The 19,871-nt window shown below is 34.1% G+C and overlaps 1 protein-coding gene across 1 annotated transcript in view; it reads right to left on the bottom strand.

The window, feature by feature from the left end:
* Window positions 1-19,871, bottom strand: part of KCNH7 (potassium voltage-gated channel subfamily H member 7) — a 173,197-nt gene that overhangs the window by 123,638 nt on the left and 29,688 nt on the right. The window contains exons 5-7 of the mRNA XM_031554296.1: window positions 10,763-11,015; window positions 7,434-7,639; window positions 4,721-4,820 (exon numbers count right to left, since the gene is read on the bottom strand). Coding sequence (XP_031410156.1) covers window positions 4,721-4,820; window positions 7,434-7,639; window positions 10,763-11,015 — 559 coding nt within the window. The remainder of the gene's footprint in view (window positions 1-4,720; window positions 4,821-7,433; window positions 7,640-10,762; window positions 11,016-19,871) is intronic.

The following is a 19,871-nucleotide window of genomic DNA, read 5'->3' as shown; positions in this document are numbered from 1 at the left end:
TCCCAAAGAATAGCTACTGGTATGTATGCCTGCACACAACATTTGGAAACAGCCTCTTTGGGAGCAGCTTGCAGAAACAGGCCTCTTATGGAAGCTCCCTGAGGTAGCTCCTAGGCACTGTGGTAACAGCAAAAGCAGAAATAATAGGAGTGGATGGAAAACTGCAGTGATGGGTTCTCTGACAACCGTACACTTTTCACTGAAAGTGGAATTTCAGGAACATGAAATCTTGTTCTAGGCCATATACTTCTTGCCTAGATAATAGTTGCTTCCTTATCATTTAACCACCTGACACTCCAGGTGAATGTTAGAAACTCTTTTCTAATTAAGCCCAAGTGGACTTCATTAGCATAATACTATTAGTTTAACAGTTAAGTAAGAGCTTCAATTTTTTACAAATTCCTATCTTGCTTTCTTGCTAGGGACATGAAAAATACTGCTTGGCTGAATCATCTATTTGTAAACCAAGCCTTTAAATGTATAAGCTGAGGGGAGGGTACAAGAATGGGAGTTAATATGCTTAAAATGAAACATTGCAGAATGCATTTTATATTTCACTTGATTGCTACAGACTGTGTTAACATGAGCAAGTGCAGGCAGTATTTGTGTAAAAAGATTTCATAAGAACTTTCTTTTGTGGGTTATTAAAATCACATCTATGGACATAAAAATTCCTTTTTATGAGTTCTGAGAGCCAGCTGGCATGGTTAAGCATTGCTAGCTACCTGAATCTCTCATTACTAATATAATTCCATTGGAGTCCTTATCACCCTCTCAGCTAGAGTCCGTGGGATGATGTTGCATTTGGATTATAGCTAAAAATCCAGAGCAATGATTTATTTCAGTGACATACTACCTAGACATTCCTAGGTAGTATGTCCATGCTGTCTTATTTAGACAATATTTATATTACCCTGCAGACATTTTATATGGCCTGTTCCAAGAACAAAGAGCAGATAGGATTTGAGTATAGCTCTAGGGTAGTTTTAGCCCCAAAACAAAGCTTTATCTTCGGAAATGATTTTATATCTGATTGCTTCCATGGCTTCACAAGAATTTTGTGTGAGTGCCTAGATCAGGTCCAGGATTTTGATAGCTTTCAGCTAAGGGTTATGTGAATTTAATATGAATGCAAACGATAGCTTTTCATGAGAATAACTGGATGCTTAAAAAGTGTCACAAAAATGTATGTTAACAAAAAGTTACACAAGACACTAGCAAAAGCAATATTGCTTGAACTTGAGTAAAGTCTTTACAAAATCTCAAGATTTCAAGCTCTGAGTGAGCTTACTTTCCTAGGGTGATAGTCTGTTATTTGCATTTTTTCTGCTATATGTTTGGATTCCTTATTGATGGAACCAACTCCAGTGATGCCCTGTTCAGCATGGAATATCAGATCTGCAGTCAGAACCAGCAGAGCTAAAGAAACTTCTTGCCCATATTCATTGCTCTTGGAAACAGCTAACTCCCAGTGAACTGGAGTTACTAGAGGAAAGCAAAAAATGAACAAGACAAGACTGTGTTCTGTATGGCTAAATAAAGCAACTGAATTTAGATAGAATGGTTAATTGTCCACCAGTTTTCAGCAGGAGACTAACTTGCCAACCCATCTGAAAACTTTGTTGGGAAATGCCAGGCAGGAATACTGCTTATTTTGAGCAGCCATGGAGAGAATTTCTTGGCTGACTATCAAGCACCTATGGCTAAGGCTGCACCTGCACTTGTGCAAGGAATCTCATCCATTATACTGAAAGTCCTGCAATGAATTTATTTTAGCAAGAATAAACTGCTATGCAGTGCATGTTTTAATTTCTGTAGGGATGTCTTGTGGTTTGCAGTGCTTTCTGGAAAACAGAGAACAAGCTAGCTTTAAAAGTATATTATGTACTTTTAAAAGTATATTATGATTATAGAATGATTATAGAATCATAGATTCACAAGGTTGGAAACAACCTTCAAGATCATCTAGTCCAACCATCCTCCCATTACCATTGCTACCACAAGCTAGTAAACCATATCTTGTAGCTCCTCATCCAGACGCCTCTTGAACACTGCTAGGGACGGTGACCCCACCACCTTCCTGGGCAGCCATTCCAGTGTCTGACCACTGTCTCAGAGAAAAAGTTCTTCCTTTCGTCTAACCTAAACCTCCTCTGGTACAGCTTGCAGCCATTTCCTTGGGTCCTGTTTGTTGCCTGGGAGAAGAGGCCAAATCCCTTCCCCCTTCAGGAAGTTCTAGAGTACAATGAGATCTCCTCTGAGCCTCCTCTTTTCCAGGCTAAACAATCCCAGCTCCCTCATAAGACTAGTGCTCCAGACCCTTCACCAGTTTCATTGCCCTTCTCTGGACATATTCCAGGGCCTATGACAGAGAATTTGTAGCAGATAAAATCAATTTCTGCTGACACAGGTAAGAAATTATGGGAATATGTAACAGGTAGACTGAGGGGTTCTTACTTGGAATTGGAAAAGTAGTGGCACTAACTGCAGATGCATGATCTGTGTGGATTTTCTTTAACCCCTGATAAAACTCCTGCAGAAAGAGTTACTATGGCAACAAAGTCCAAATCAGGCTAGCATGAACTAAAGGCTGAGATAATGCAATCCCATTTTAGCACTCCAAAAGAGAGAAAATCACTGATGATCACAATAAAGATGAAAATAATGCTTTCCCAAACTATGTAATATAGGTCAATAACCGAAAGTAAAGAATGGGTAATCCTCTTTCCCATAATAATTACAAATAAATAATTTAGTAAGATGTAAAATATCAAAATCTTAAAGTGAGAATGTTGTTTGTCTATTCAAATTGTAGTCTGTTCAGTTACAAAATCAAAATATGAATGTTGAAAGTCATTATGTGAGACATTCTTTATCTATAAGAATATGTTGACCAGAAATGCTTTGCCAGCTCTGTTTTTAGGAATTTGATCTTTCTTTTCCAGTTCTTCTAAGGCGCTCTACGGGATCATGCTGAAATATTTATCAATTATAGTCTAATTATGCTGAATCAAAGTATGATCCAGTTCTCTTCCAGGGGAAGATATTGATGTTGATATAAATAGAACTTTACAATCCAGTAGTAACATCTAGCACTCTATGACCTCCTACAGGATGTAGGATGGGCCACAGAGAAGTGATACAAAGGGTGTATGACTATTAGGTGCCTTCTCTGGCAGTGGGAACATAAGAAGAATCTGAACAGGGACCAGAGGGGGGCAGTAAACCAGTGGGTCAAAAACATATTCAGTGCTTAGGTGGACTTTAAATGTGCTGCTCTTCTCTCTAACTCAAAAGTTACCAGGTACTGTAGGACTGCTGTGCCTGTTGCAAGCCTTGTCTTCTCTTTCCCAAAGAAAGGCTTTTTTTTCAAAGACAAAACTGTGAGAAATTATATAATTATATTATCTCAAAAGTAATGTAAATAAATGTCTCCAAGAGAGACTATTCAATATAATCCAGAGAGAAAGAACCGTAAAATCTTGAGGCCTTTGCACCATATTGACACCTGAGGAGCCTATTTGTAATTCTGCAGCAGACATGACATGGAAGATCACCTCCATCATATCTAGACGGCAGCATATGTTTTCTCATAAGAAATTTGAAGGTTATTCAGGCAGAGCACCTCTGTCAACAGATTCTTAGTGATGAGCAGATTGAATATTTCATGGGGATGTTTTCTTGACAGATTTGGTGTCAGTCTTGGCTTCTTGCCCTAAAGATGTTTATTTGATCAAATGGCAATGTCATTGTTCTGAGTAGCCACACTGTAGATTGAAGTCTTTCTTCATCAAGCTTTATACTTGCCATGTACCTTTAAAGAGTTCCCATTTATTATTAACTACAGTGCAAATCTAAAAATGGTTTTGTGCTACATTTAGGATTGGGATTTAACTGTGGAGTAGGAAAAACTGGCATACTAGAAACATTAATTTGTCAGACAAATCATTGGACAATATAAGTATAAAATTATTCAAGGAATTGTGTTTTCCTTTTCTGAATCTTTTACAAATTTAGCTTTCTTCATTATTATTGCTGTCTGACCACAGCTACAGGTATTATGGAGTACTGTATATTCTGACTGGGTTTAGTATTTCACTGAATTTTCCTTCATAAGGATTACTTCACAAGTCTCTAAGGTGAATGCAAACACAGAAATCTGAACTCTTTGCAGTAGAACCATTTACACATTCCCAAATGAATCAAAACTTGACTATAGGAATCTGTTGTGTTCTGAAAACACTTCCATGCCAGGTAGAAACACCACTTAACATAAAGTTCAGCAAAGTACTTTCCTGAGGAAATAAAATCAACACTGCTGGTAAATAATGCAGTAGACTAGTTTCTCCAAACATTTTAAAACTTTCTGATGTCTCAGAAAATGCCTGGAGGTAATATGCAATATATGTACAGGTACATATATATATATATATATGTTTATCTGAAGGATAGTGTTTATTTGAAGAATAGTGAGGTAGATTAATGTTTGAATAACTCTGCACTGATGGATGTGAGGTCATGGAAAGGTAGCACTGATATCCTCTAGATATATAAAACCATGTAGGGGACAATGCACAGAATGTTTTTACTACTCAGATGGATTCTCAAGACCTGCTACAGTAACAACCAACATAGGACCCTAATGTACCCAGAAATACCAAGTGAAATACTAATGAATAATGAAGCAGTACTATCTAATGTAAAAAATGAAGTTAATTACCTTTTTCTATTTCACTTTGAAAGGACAATTTCCGTCTTCGTAGTTTGCAGTTATCTCCATTTGTATCATTAGTAGTTTGTGATCTTATTACGATGTCAGACTTGATTAATGAAATATGAAACATAATGACAGATTAGTCCCACATAAAGAGAGCAGGTTTTCAATAGTTGATTGACTCAATCATGTTCAAGCTTTAAGAAAGGCAATATTACACAAGTCAGTCTACATCATCCCCATCTAATAGTATTGGTCAATGCTATAAAGCTCATACATATTGAGCAAAACTGGCAATGTCACTACTTGATGGTGAAAAAGTATCCTGATAAACAAATTCACCTGTATTATCAGTTTTCTGAACTAGTGCAGATGTGTTTTAAATAAGTTAAGAGAAAATAAATCCAAAAAAAAACCCCAAACCCACACCCAACAAACCACTTTAACATAAGAGAATGTATACATACTATTGCAAGGAGTAAGGTGGTAGCTGATTGTAGTTAGATTTATATTTAATTGTATGGTACTAATTATAAAGTTTGCATTTTAAAACAACAAATACAAGATTGAAAAGCACCAGGCAGTATACTCCTCATTATTTTTAACTTTCTCTCTGTGCAGTTCATTAAGATACTTACTTCCATAGCCTAATATAATGCTGTCTTTCTCTGTAAACATTAATATATGTGCTTTTTGTTGTCTTTATGAATCCAGGATGTATTTAACTCTTCTTTCTACTTATAACTGGGAAATTTATGGATAAGCCAATAAAGCACAAGTTATGCTCTTTGTGTACACACCCAAGGCACTGACTTCAGCATACTTTCCCTGTGCCAGTGAGGTTTCCTATACCACTCATACTGTGGGAGAAGGGTAGAGGAAAACATGGTAAATGCTTATATCTTTCTCTACACACTGTAAATCTGATCAGTAAGGGGTCTAAGTGGTGGGTCACTAGTAGAATAACTGCAGGAGGAAAAAGGCACTTTACATAAATGAGAGGGCAGGAGCAGAAGTTAAGGCAGAAGCATCCATTATTCAGATAACAAATCTGCATCTGAATGATGTTTTGTGTATCACATTGTGCTCATCACTTTTTTGGGAAATGATTTTCTGGATTGTGACTGTCAATGGAATGCAAATAGAATTGCTGGAGAAAACTGCAGGCTCAGAGGCATGGGCGAGCTTGTTCTTTCCTGTCTGTGATGTCTATTGATTTTTTTCTTAGTAGCTGGCACAGCAGTAAGAAATATCAACTGAAAAATTTCTAAAGGGATCTGAGTAGCAAGAGCTTTCTTTGTGTCTCCTACATCATAACATAATGTGATTTGTTTCAGTTTTCTCAGATCTAGAAAAATAAAGATAAAACACTGATGGTATAATTGCAAGAAATAATTTGCTAAGAAGACCACAATCATTAATCTAAATTTATCTTCAAGGAGTCTTTCAAATATGTGAACTTACAGTTTTAAGTTAAATTTATCACTGGACTATAAATTCATTGTGTTGTATTTCCCATATAATTAATAATGATGATCTTTTCAATAAACATAATGGAATACATTTTAAAATGAAGAATAGAATTGGTCTTTTTTCAGATTTTCAGAACAATCTTTTATGGAAGAAAAGGCTCAACAAAAGAAGAAAATGGCATTTCTAATCAGAAGCTACTTTTGTTTAATCTTTTTAAGGTAATGATCAACATGTGATTAGCAAAGCCATTCCTGTTATTTACCATCCAAAACTTAAGAGTTCTGTTTGTTTCTTGGAAGGTCTTTGAGGTCAAATTCTCTTACCCTCTTCTCACTCATTCTCTCTTTTTCGTTAAAAGTATGGTAAAAAACCCACAAACTGATAGAAGCTCTGAAAGAACGAAATGTAAACTTGCCATTTGTTGGGCAGTGTAACTCATGTTTGGTGGTCAGTGCTTAGTGTACCCTACAAATTTATAGGGAACACTTTCTAGAGCCTAAGATGTCCTCCTCTTCCCTTCTGGTCTAACTTTCCCTTGTTTTTCCCAGTTCAGACTGATTTCTTCAGCCTGAGATAAGGAAGCACTAAGCATTTTTCTACTTTTCCTGCATGCTGGAAGATGCATTCTGGGCAAAGGGGGCCAAATAGAAGAGTCACTGTAGGAAAAAAGAGAAATAAATCCCTGCACATCTGAAGAATTAATGACATTTGAAAAGTCTCTTCTATGCTTTTAGTCTCCCAGGAGTAGGGTGCACTTCAAGATGAGAGCATTAACAATTCATGTTTGAAAGGCAGTTGAATATTCTGCATTGTTACACAGAGAATGACTTTGGAAAATCTAGTTAATTTTTATTTCATGGTTATACATTTACATTTAGTGTCTAAAGTTCATTCCCCTTGTAATGACCCAGGCTATAGTCATGCTTGGTGAAAAAACATATTTTCTACGGTTTAACAAAACATTCCAAACCCTTCCAGCTAAACCTTTAATACTATTTAAATATAGAACCAAATCCTGTTAGATTAACATTATCTGGATAATTTCATTCACTTCTGCTGAGTTTAATTGACTCCAGGAGAAGTAATCAGGTGAGTGTGTTTTTTTCAAAATAGGATTTGGCCTCAGGCTTTTAGCTTTTAATTTTGCTAACCTTGGCATTTCAGCTTCTATCTTCAAATTTTGTTACTGTGGATTAGATTTTGTCCAGTGCTACGGAAAAAAAAATATATAACTTTTTATATGTACCTTTGCAGTTTCATCTCTCAGATTAAATGTCAGTTCTAGATTCGTGAGGAAAAGATCAGAAAATTCAGGATACATATCCAAAACTTCTAGTAGATCTTCTCGCTGGATCTTATGCAAGTCACAGTATGTCAAAGCTCTCACGTCTGCATTTGACTTTCCTGGTTTTGCATAAAGATGTACCATCTCTCCAAAAATATCATTTTTTCCTGCAGAAAGAAAATTAGATGGAGATTATTGTTCCAAATGTGAATAAGCCATTAAATTCAATCACGTATTTATGTATGATATTTGTGTGGAATACTTGATTTCACATGAAACGTTACAATCTGATTACCATTGCACATATGCTGATGTAAATCAAAAGCACTGTTATTAAATAGTAAATTAAAATCAATAAAATTACATAGTCACATACTTGGAGAAGTGAAATAGAAATCTATTTCATCAGTTTTTCTTTAGCTCTGTCAAAACAGTGTAACTAAAAGCAGTTTCCTTTTCCTTTCTCAGAAAAACATTATTTATGGATTTAAATTATATTCTTACAATAACAAAAGTGTAATTTCTGACTTTCAGTACAGTCCAGGACCTTCCTGCTCTAGAAACTCATTTTGTTAAAAATGCACAAAGAAACAAACCTTACTTGATATATATTTTGGTAGGAAATTACTAGGTTTTACAGTTTTTGGAGGGAATGTTAAACTTCCAAGATGTAGAAGCTGTTTTTGAAGAAGCTTTTTAAACATAGCTTCTTCTATTTTAATATTATTACAACTCTTTTCATCAATGTTGATACATTCACACTATTTGCTACAATTGTCACCTCTATTTAATTGCTTATTTTCCCTGTATTTGCAGCTAATTGTCAAAATGCAGAGCAGCCACAGACCAGTACAAAATACTCTTTAAACAAAGGAATGAACAGCACATCTGTAAAATAGAGCTGGGGAGTATATCTGGGAAAACACTTGTTGCAAAGAATAGTGTCATAGCAACTGGAAACAGTTGACATGGGTGATTTTGCCTCTGCTAGGCATTCATAGTTTTTATTTTAGGTTACTGCAAATAGCTCCATTTTTTAAAAAAAGAAGCTGATAAATGGGTGAGCAAGTAGCTAAGACATGCAAAAAATATTTCATGGGCTCAGTTGTGATGAGCATGGTCTGTTTAGCTTATCGAGAGGAAAATTAAGGATGTAACTTGACAATATTGCACACATGCTTAAGGAGAGGAAAAGTACTCAGTATGAAATGCCTCTAGAATATAATGAAGAATGCAAAGCAAGAGCCAATGCAAAAAAACTGAAGCAAGAAAATTTCATATTGGAAATAAAGCATGCATGTTTAATAATAAAAATGAATCACTGGAAAGAAACTATGTTGAACAGCGATCACTTTTTTATCTTATGCTTTCAGATCAAAATTCATCACTTTCCTCAACATTATGCTTTCATCAAACACAACTCATTAGACACAACTGATAGTTAAAAGTATGAAATGTAATAGAAGTCTGTGATATAACAGAGATTGTCTGACATAACTGAATAGTCCTGCTGGTCTTAATATCTATGAATGTAGAGGTCCCTCTACAAGGCATATAATACCTTCTCTGTAATATGATGGCATTGATATGATGGCAGTTCTTTAATATCTTTTTTGCAACACTAAAACAGGCAGTAGATTCTGTGAGATCCACAGCCATCATTTTTCCTAAGAATCTGACACTGAAGTACTGCTCTCAGGCCAGTATTTATCAGAACCTACTCAGATTGTGATAGACCCAGCTTTAGATAGTGATGATGAGCTGAGGAAAACAGGTGGACACAATCATCATTTTTTTTATTTTTTTTATGTTTATGAACAAGTTGGAAAACTTGTTCAGAGTGGAAACCACTTGTGAAATTTTCCGATGCTAGAAAACAAAGAACAGAGAGATTTGTTGTCTGTTTTCTCCTTACAGTTCTTTTCTGAAAGAGGAAAATATTTAGTTAAGAACAGATAATCTTTGTTACATTTGTGTTAAATATTGTGTTTCATTTGTATCATTACAGGCTGGAAGATATGCAGTGACATTGCTCTGCAATTACATGGGGCTCTGCTGCAGTGTGGGAGGTTCACAAATATCTGATGTGTATAACACAAAACACAAACCAGTTTGCATCTTTCATCTAGGAAGAAAATAATGACTTCATAAACTTGTTGAGTGCTATAGAAATTTTGCATGTATTTGATGTAAGAGATGAAATCCTCACTGAACCACATCAGTAATCAGAGGAAGACATTCATACAGATAAGTAGACAACTCACAGTGTTGTACTTGCATGAACCCTTGCATGCTTGTGCCTTAATCTGGCCCATCTGATGAGATGCAACAGCATGAGATAACAAATTATCTTGATAACTTTATCTAAATGTAGGGGAGGATTGCTGTAGGCATACTTTTGTATTTCTGTTCATGTATTCATATCAAAGTACTAGAATTATCAGTCACAAGTGAATTAATAACACATTGCTACCAATCCACATTGTGCTTCAGCTACTTTTTTGGCTGTAAATTCCCACAGTGGATGATAAATGGAAAAAAGAACAAAAGAACACCTGAATGATATAACAGCTGGTATAGCTTTCAGTATAACAAAATCCTCACTTATCTGTTCAATTGTTATTTGCACTAATTACCTGATACTAAATGGAAGAAGAATCTGTAATTTTATTTAGGTTATTTTTAGTTATTATAGATATTTAGTTATATTTCATTTTTCAGCTATAGCTGATAAACTTTTATTGGTACCACATAAGAGCCATCACCAGCTGTAGGCAGCCTTCCAGCAGGATTGAACATTGCTCTGAGCCTTAACTTTGCTGGTAAAAAAACAAATAACTCCCCATACTATATAAACAAGAATATGCTCTTTAGAAGTATAAGGAAAATAATGAAGTTATTAAAGTTAGGTATCAATCTAGATGAGATTAACCTGTTACAGTTTTCTATAAGCTACTCACACTTTTCTATCAGTATCCATGCTGCTCAAAAAAAGGACATCAAATGTCTTTGATTGATGCAGCATCATCAGTAGTGGAGTAATTTGACATGTGCTTGCCTCAACTTGCATCTCACCATTTACCCGGGGTTAAATGTGACTCGTTCCTGCTCTTATAGTGGACCAGGGCTCTTTGGTGCACATGAATTATTGGAATAATGTAGAATTTGCTCCTTAAATTATTTCTCTGTTTGACTTTTTATGACAGCGACTAAACATTCAGATTTCCTATCCCTGAAACAACAAATATTTCTTTTCTGACCCTTAACATGCATTGTAGTAATTTACTTACCAAGAATGGCTACAACAATGTCACTCTTAAGAATTTCAATGGAGCCTCTTGACACGAAGTAAAGAGCAGTGAGAACATCTCCACAGTGCACTAAAGTGTCTCCAGGAGGAGCATGTGTTGTCTTAAATTTCATAGCCAAAGCTCGAAGACAGCCTTTACTGGCCCCCCGGAAAGCTTTGCAGTTCTGAAGCAAATTTTGGTTGAGGTGCAGGCAAATGTCAGCTTGTAAGCATTCTGGAAAACCCTTCAGGACCTGGTAAGACAAGCATAAGAATTTCATGTGAATGCTATGAAAATAAAGTATATTACATTGCTTATTTTATTCCTGGACAAGAAGGAAAGAAGTGACATACAAATAGAGGTGGCTCTGAAGGGCTGTCAGAATATTACAATTCAATATACAATTACAAATGTGTCATTTAATCTATATTTCAAAACCTATACAGTATGAATATTAATAGAGTTCAAAAAGTAGTGGCTACAAAATGAATTATTAAGATTTATTTCATTATGGAAATGGAAAAAAGGTGTATGAATGAATGTACTGCAGTAAAATAACAAATAAGACAGGTAAAAGAAGAATCTTGACTGTATTTCACCTGTTCAGACTATTTATATAGTTCCTTTTTATAATTTATAAAACCTTGTACATTTAATATAAAAGGAATCTTCTGCTGAAATAACTGACATTTGCAAAATGAGAGCTAAATGAGTGAGATATGGGATAATTTTTAGACGGGGAATTCTGATAGGATTTTCATGTTAAATATATTGTTTGTAAGTGTGTGATACAGATTTTTACCAGAAAAAAAATAACATACATCATTGAGACAATGTTGTGCAGATTTACATAGGCAGATTATTACTTCTACAAGTGACAGGGCTAATTGCTATGGTCCTTGTTCATCTCTTACTCATAACAATAGGAATTTGCCTGAAGTAGATCCACAGGCTTCCTCTTGGGAACCATGGTAACACGATAATTTTGTTTACAGGAAGAAAAGCAAGCGAATTACAATGTAGTCAATAAGTCAGAGCTTTTCTAATTTGTTTAGAATTATCTCACCTCTCCTTTTAATTCAATGGACATTTCTGCAGTAATTTCTATGGAAGTGCTGTCCCCCTCATGCCTCTGTGTTCTGTGTTCAGAAATGGGACTGAAACATTATTATATACCACTCTTTCTGTGATTTAAATCCTGTTGTCTACTATCCATGATGAAAATTACTTTCCCTGAAAGTACATTGGTGCAGGCAATATCTGTTGCATATTTCTAAGGACAAAACGGGAACTGAGGCTACCAGTCTTTTGAATAATGAGAATACCATGTGTCTTTTTGTTATTAGTGCAGTCTATTAATTCATTCCTGTTTATCCTGCAAAGTATTTTCTACAAACATGTAAATATTCCTGCACAGAAAAAATATATACACAAAATGCATTTGTTTACTGCTATAGTTATTCTTAGTTCAGCACAATAAAGGTCTGTGCACTCATTCTTCTTTCACAAATATATTCACAACTCCTATTTCTTGCTAATAGAGAAGACAAACACATTTCTGATATGAGACTTCTGTCCACACAAGCCAAGCTATGATTTATAAAAAAATATTAGTACCTTTAACTGAATTTGAAATGATTGCTAATGGAAACAAATGCTATGAAATAATAAACAGAATGTTATAAAAGACATATATACAAAACTTTTATGACTCAAAGGGCATTATCACATGAAATTCACACATCCTCAAAAAAAGCCAGCATTCAACAACAATAAGCAAAAGAAAACATGATATATGAAAAGCTTTTATGTTACCAGTCTGTTTTCTCTGTCTCTTACATAATTAGAAATATAATTAGTTTGCAATTAATATGTTGATTTTAATGCATTGTTATTGAAATAAAAATATTGTGGATTGTAGCAATTTATTTACTGAATAATTCTGAGAAACCAATTACAAAAATTTGTCTAGCCAGCGAGACATTTGGGAAAAAGTTACAGGTGTGCATATTGAAATTGTTCGCAAGTTGTGAGTAAAAAAAGACCCATTTTGAATTATTGAATTCATTTGTTATAACCCTTCCTGAATTTAACAAGAGAAAGCTCTATTCATAAAGAATGCAAAATAAGAAACGTATTTTTGATTTAGAGATACTTACAGGAAAAAGTATTTCAATTGTTAGAAACTCAGAAGTACAGCATAGGATAATCTGTATTCATTTTTTCACATCAGCTTCTATTTATTTCATTTATCAAGGGGCTGTACTTTACCATTAAGCAAAACCTGTGCAGACCATGTGTGTTGATTTATATTTCTGAAGATACTTTGGGAATATCTTTAAAGAAACAATTATTTTGATAATTAATTTATACTTAGTATAAAACTTAGTATTAGCATATTAATTAATAGTGCCTAATATACCAATAGCACTGAAAAATAATAGCCTCTGTTCAAGTAAATGTGACGAAAATGTCCCTGCCCCATGGAGCTTACACTCTAAAACATTTTTTTACATCAGAAAAGAATCACATTTACTTTTTAATATCACAACCTTCAAATGCATGGAAGGTAGAGAGGTGCACAAACAACACTGATTTTCAATGGAGTTTTGAAAATTACTAACACGACTTTGGAAATACAAGAAAGAAGCTGATTTGAAGATAAATTTCTAAAATATTTCTATATCTTACATTACAAAAGGAGCTTACCATATTGCTCACATTGTATGTAGTGAGGTATTTAATCCAAGTACAGTAGATGCTACAATACAGAATAAGATGTTTCCAAACTAAATCTTACATTGTGCAGAATGTGCAACATATTGTCGTACAGACTTCATGTACATTTCCAATATTCAAATTTTAATTATTTTGACAAAACATTTCTTATTCACCAATTTTTTGGCTGGTGCTAAGAGGGAATTATATGATTCTCACCAATATCTTAGAGGAGCAATTCAATTGAAAATCATGTTCTTACATCGCAGGAATCAACATCAATATATTACATTTATACATAATGACAATTCTAAATATTAGAAAATACATTCTTCAAAAGTGTGAGATTATCTTAAAAATGATATAAAAATCTAAATACATTATTTCCAGTATTTTATTTGTTGTGAGCTTTCTGAGTTTTCTAAGCACTCTTGTCATACTCCAATACAACAAGAAAAGGTTAAAAAACACTTTTCTAAAAAATAAAAGCCAGAAAAGTCTTGAAATCATATAAATGCAGGACTAGGTGTTACAAAAATAGGAGTTTCAAATTTTCAAAATTATAAAGCTAGGAATTGCTCTTTAAGTAGCATTACTCTCAATGATAAATCCAAAGATCATAAATTATTTTAATAGAACATTATACAAGATTATGTTCCAATTGCTCCATTCTTTCCTGTCATGTTTCTACTGTTACACTCAGTATCTCCTTAATTCCATCATGCCCTGATGAGGAAAATATTAGATTCTCATGGTTAGAATTAATGCAAAATGGAATATATTCAGTTCTTCTAAAGAAGAAACTTAACAAAGTAGCAAAACATCCTCAGCCCTACCCCCAAAAGAAAGGAGGAGAGGAAAGGAGAAGGAAAAAGAGGAAAAAGTGATTGTGATGCTATGACCCCAGGCTTCAGTTGTTTCTTCTTGATAGTTATCAAGTCCAAGTTCACTCATCTCTTCCTGTATGGAATGAAACTTGTTCCATGTCAAATAACATTGGTTTATCTATTTGGCATGCTTGAGAAGGAGGAAAGTGTCACTGAGAGAGAAATAAAACATGTTATATGGAATTTGGGGTTGAAATTTAGTGCATATAATAGGGATGTCATTCATATTGCCTTGAGGAATGTGGTCTTTCAAAAGTGGGGAGGGAATCCAGCTGCATCAGCTACTCTTCTCCAAGATGACAGTTAAATGTTACTCATACCTGTATCAGACATTTTTGTGACAACAGAATTGGAGACACCTATATGTCCTAAACTCAGACAACTAACAAATGCTGGGGGCAATTATACTTTTGTTATGCTTGGGTAAAAGATAAAAATTATTGACAAAAAGTTTTTATCTACTCAGTTTTGAAACAGGTGTTGACATCTGTCCTTATTAAATATTCAGACAGCATCAAAGCAGAAGCAAATCAGAGCATTAGTTACAATACTCATCATTAAACACCAAAATAATACCAATATAGTATGTGTATACATACTGACAACTCTAAATATTAAAAAATCATTGAAACATAAATTGTGAGATTATATTAAAAATGATAAAGTCTAAATACAATCTTTCAAGAATTTTATTTGCTGTGTTTTCTGAGTGTTTAAATATACTCAAGTCATAATCCAAGGTGACAAGAAGAAAAAAAAAGATACCTTTCTAGAAACGGAAAGATAGAAAAATCTTGAAATCATGTGAATGCAGGACTAGGTGATAAAAAAAATAGTAATTTAAAATTTTGAAAATGATAAAACTAGGAATTGCTCCTTAAGTAGCAGTATTCTCAATGATAAATCCAAAATTTATAAATTATTTGAATAAAAACTTATAAGGTATTTAAGTATACAATAACAGAATTATAGTATGTTTGATTTTGGAATAAACCTCTGGAGACTAGGTAGTCCAACCTCCCCACTTAAGCAGGGCTATCTATGGTACGTTACCCAGGACAACTTCTGCATATACCTAAGGAGGGAGACTCCAAAACACCTTTTGGAGCAGCTTGCTGGTGCTCTGTCACCCTCACAATAAAAAATTGCTCCCGATGTTCAGATTAAACTTCTTGTGTCCTAGTTTGTGCCCAGTGCCTCTTGTCCTTGCACCAGTGAAAGGAGTTTGGCTCCATTTTCTTTTCATCCTACTATCAGGTATTTACACAAACAAGTCTCCCTTGAGTCTTCTCTTCTCTAGGCTGAACAGTGCCAGCTGTCTAAGCCTTTCCTATTATAGGAGATATTAGTCCAGTAGTCAAAGACATTCCTTGAATTCTGCATATTGTCTTCTGGTGCCATCCTTTTTCTCTGGAGAGATCTAGGTGGGATCAAACATTAAATGCCAGGTAGCCGGTGAAGAGAGCAAGAAAGAAAAAGAGTTGTGGTTCTGTTTAGTGCCTGTTGAAATTCATTTTAGCTAAGTTTTTCTTGTCTTAGAATCAAAGCCAGATTTATTTATGAGTGGGCAAGTATCCAGCAGATAGAGGGAAAGATAAAGGTAGGATCTCAAGTTCGGTTGACAATTTAAATTAGAATAAACTGAATTATGAGTAGTGCAGAATTTAATTCTGCCACAAAGGCTGGACTTTAAGATTTTTAATAACAACTCCATCTAGGTTAAACTTTTCTGTAATTCAGCCTAGCATTATTTCTAGAAAGAATTTAGAATTTACTATTTATGTGATAGCTAATTATTGAAATTAACTATTTCTGTATGCAGAGGGCTGAAATGTTTCCAAAGGCTTTCACCATTTAGAAGAGAATAAATAAGGTCTCCCACATGGACTAAGAACCATTTCTGAATGTTCTCTGAACCGGAAAATGTTGCAGTTAGATTTTTTTTTTTTTAAATGGGATATGAAGAAGGTCATTTCAACAACTGAGAGAGAAAAGAAACAGTTGCAATGATGAACTAATTTACCTTTCAATGAGGTTTGACGTTTGACAACCTTACCAAGAACTAGGACCTTCTGCTTTCAGTTATTGCCAGAAAACCGATCTGTTTGACAATTTTATGTTGAAATTACTGGAGTTGCAGTGGATCATTCTTCATCTATAATCTTATCAAAATTTCAGAATAGGTCTGAAAAGGTGATCTCTAAGAAGATACATGGCTGAGTGAAGAGGACAGAAAATGATTTAAACTTCTTCAATAGCTGATCCTTTCATCAACTGAAAAAAATTAAGGTCTGCATAAGACAGAAGTTGATCAGATTAATTTCCAAAGATATAACTATAGTTGGAAAATTTTAATTCTTCTTGTTTGAGACCTTAGACCATAAAATACTATCCAGTGAGAATTTGAAAAGATTGACATTTTTGAAACTTATTTTCTGTATGTTCTTACCAAAACTTGATTAAATGTAGGCATTTATGTTTATGTTTTTGTTTTTTTTAAAGCAGTCTTGCAATAGAAAATGAAAGAACAGTTTTACAGCTGTAACAGAGGTACTTTCTTTCGATAGGCTTATATATCTTATGATTTCCATCGTGACAAGTAGGCAAATAACAGTACCACTTTTCACTGTGATTACATATTCTCTCTGTGTAACCAATTACTACTATTGTTTTCTTTTTTCCTAAAAAAATTCTAAGTGTAAGGAATTTCTTGCTGTTTTAAAAATTTTAATCTACTCTCTATCTTTCTGTTTGAAACATACTGCTGGCAGTAGTTGTATTGGTAGACTTGTTTTGGTTAGTAATCACCGGAGGAAAAGCAGAAGTAACAACGGTAGTAGTGTCATCCAGTGCCCAATATCCAATTTCATACAAAAGAAGCTTTACCAACAGAAAAGGCAAACCTGCCTTTATTTGATACTAGCATTGATGGTTGTGAACTTTCAAAATAGGTTTGTACTCTACTGTACTTGTGTGTTTGCTGAAGCCAAGGCTAATTGCAAGTGTAAAACAAACTGTTTGTCTCAATGCTTTCCAGAGAAGGTTCCATAAATTTAGATCTAAAAAATGCTGACTTACTCTCTCCTTTCATAGCACCAGAGCCCAAGATAAATATGTAGTTGTTTGGCATTCAAAATTTTAATTAACTTACATTTGGCTAAACACTTTCTGTACTTGTCCCAATTATTTGCTTCTTTGAACTTTTTGTAGAGGTAAAATAAACCAATAAAACTATTCTGATGCACAGAAGATCCATGGAAAGAAAGGGGGAGATTATAAAAATTGCATGCATAACTTAAAAAAGGATCTCAAACACTAAATATGTTATCTTTCTACAGTAAGCATCACAGGCATGCTATTATCAGTGCTGGACTGATAACACTGGAATGAAGTGGGCAATAGAAGGCAAAAAAGTTTAGGAAAAACAGAACTGGATAGTCTAAAGAAATGAAAGCAATATCTTTAAATCTTTGGGACTGGTGAGATCTTTCATGAAAGAATATATACACTGGGAATAATTTTCTTGGAATTTAACTTTGTCAGTGTATACCACATAGATATTATTTAAATTATGCTTATTCCATAGACTCAAGATTTTTATCCAGATTAAAATAAATCCCAAATCCTGTTTATCCAGTCCATGCATAATTATGTGGAACTGTTCTTGTAAAAATACATTATGCAATGAAACATAATAAAAGAGATGTAGAAATGAAGTGAAGGGAAACAAATGTACAAATAAAGAATGTTCTCAGGATATTTCAACAGCAAATTTTTAAAGCTACTTTTCAGTTTAGCCATTTCAAATGAGCAAAAATATCTTCTCATGTTCAGGGTAAAGCGTAAGACTTTGTTTAATAAAACAAGTTTATTTGGTCTTAACACAGTATTATGCCTGAGTTTAAAAGTTTGTTTTGTTTTTTTTTTCCCCATATTTCCTGATTTCTTAATTGTATTACTGATGATAATTAAAAGCATCTTTTGAAATATATTTTCTCGTATTATTTATATATATGTATGTGTATACATTGCCTGTACATATATATATAATGTAATGTAAATTATTCATGCATTTCATATGTCAAAGTAGAAAGATGATTGCGTTTTCTAATTTTATTCAGTTTTCAGTAATGGAATGAAAAAGAAAGATTGGATCAAATTCTGCCTTCAGATATTTGCAGAAAACTCCCAGTGAATATCAACAGGAGTCAAACACATTTGTCTGAGGACAGTATTAGCTTTTTGGTGTGTAAATGCAAATATTTCATGCAAAATTAATTTCTCAATACCACATGCAATTCCATTCATATGCACATGGCTTATAGCTGAAAAAAACTTCATTGATGCTTGTGCTAACATGCATATATAGTTGGAACTAAGAGCATTCACACAAAGGAAAATGCAGAATGATCAGCATGGCAACTGTCAGAGTGACATTCCTACAGAGCAGCTATCTAATGCAAATCAATATGCACATGACCTTTTTTGGGCAGAAAAGCATGATTTGAGTTGTGGGGTAAAACAGTGATTAGTAGATGTGGTTAGATTAGCATTTCTTAAGGTCTAATTTTTAGTAGCCATTTTGCCCCACATCTGATTCTACTTGGATTGTTTTCCTTCGCTATCTACCCCTTCATCATGCAAAAAAAATTACAATTAAAATTAGAAAGCACTGAACAAGCTCTAAACCCAACAGATAACATGGATATTCTCCACACTTTATACTGGAATTAAATTCGACATAAATACCTCCTGCTCTTACCAGTGGGTGGTGTTATTCCATGTATTTAGGTATGAAGCAGACAGGAAAGAGATAAATCTTTCATAAGTACAACATAAATTAGACAGTTCTCACATTATCCTTGCACTAAGTGTAGCATATTCAAACTCACATTTTAAGAAAATTAAGTGATTACCATAAAACTTGAGGAATTGTGAACTGAATAAGAGATATAACAAAACAAAATAATAATCTTGATTTTTTCTTCATGTTTTATTTAAGATGAAGCCTCCATACTGCCTCACAATCTGCAGAATATGAGCTGTTAAATCCATTTAGTTACTACTTCATCTTAATAACAAATCCAAGATTATTTCCAATACACCAGTTCCTGAATTATGAAAAGAAACTATTTCATGTAAAACAGGTGTTCTTTGTACAACCATTAGTGGTAATGAATTAGTTAAGGCATACATGATTTTGTAATATCTTCAGAAATAATTCAGTGAACTACTTTAGGCTTTGGCTGCACCCACCCACAGATTAACGGCCTTATCCTGCAGAGTGCTGAGTATCCCACACTCCCATTGCCATCAGAGGGAATTAGGGCCACTCAGTGCCATGTAGGATGAAGCTACTGATTCTGCCTTCCACTGCAGTAATCCCCAGCAGAGGTTTATTCAAATATCCTTCTACTGTACTGAGTACAATATCCCTCTCTGGGGGAACACTTGTGGAAATGGAAGGTGAAGCCTAATATATTTAAGCTGTTGTCTTACTTTTA

This window comes from Meleagris gallopavo, chromosome 7 (genome assembly GCF_000146605.3).
Source record: "Meleagris gallopavo isolate NT-WF06-2002-E0010 breed Aviagen turkey brand Nicholas breeding stock chromosome 7, Turkey_5.1, whole genome shotgun sequence".
Lineage (NCBI taxonomy): Eukaryota > Metazoa > Chordata > Aves > Galliformes > Phasianidae > Meleagris > Meleagris gallopavo.
The sequence above is the reverse complement of the archived record's forward strand: the minus strand, read 5'-3'. Positions and strand labels throughout refer to the sequence as shown.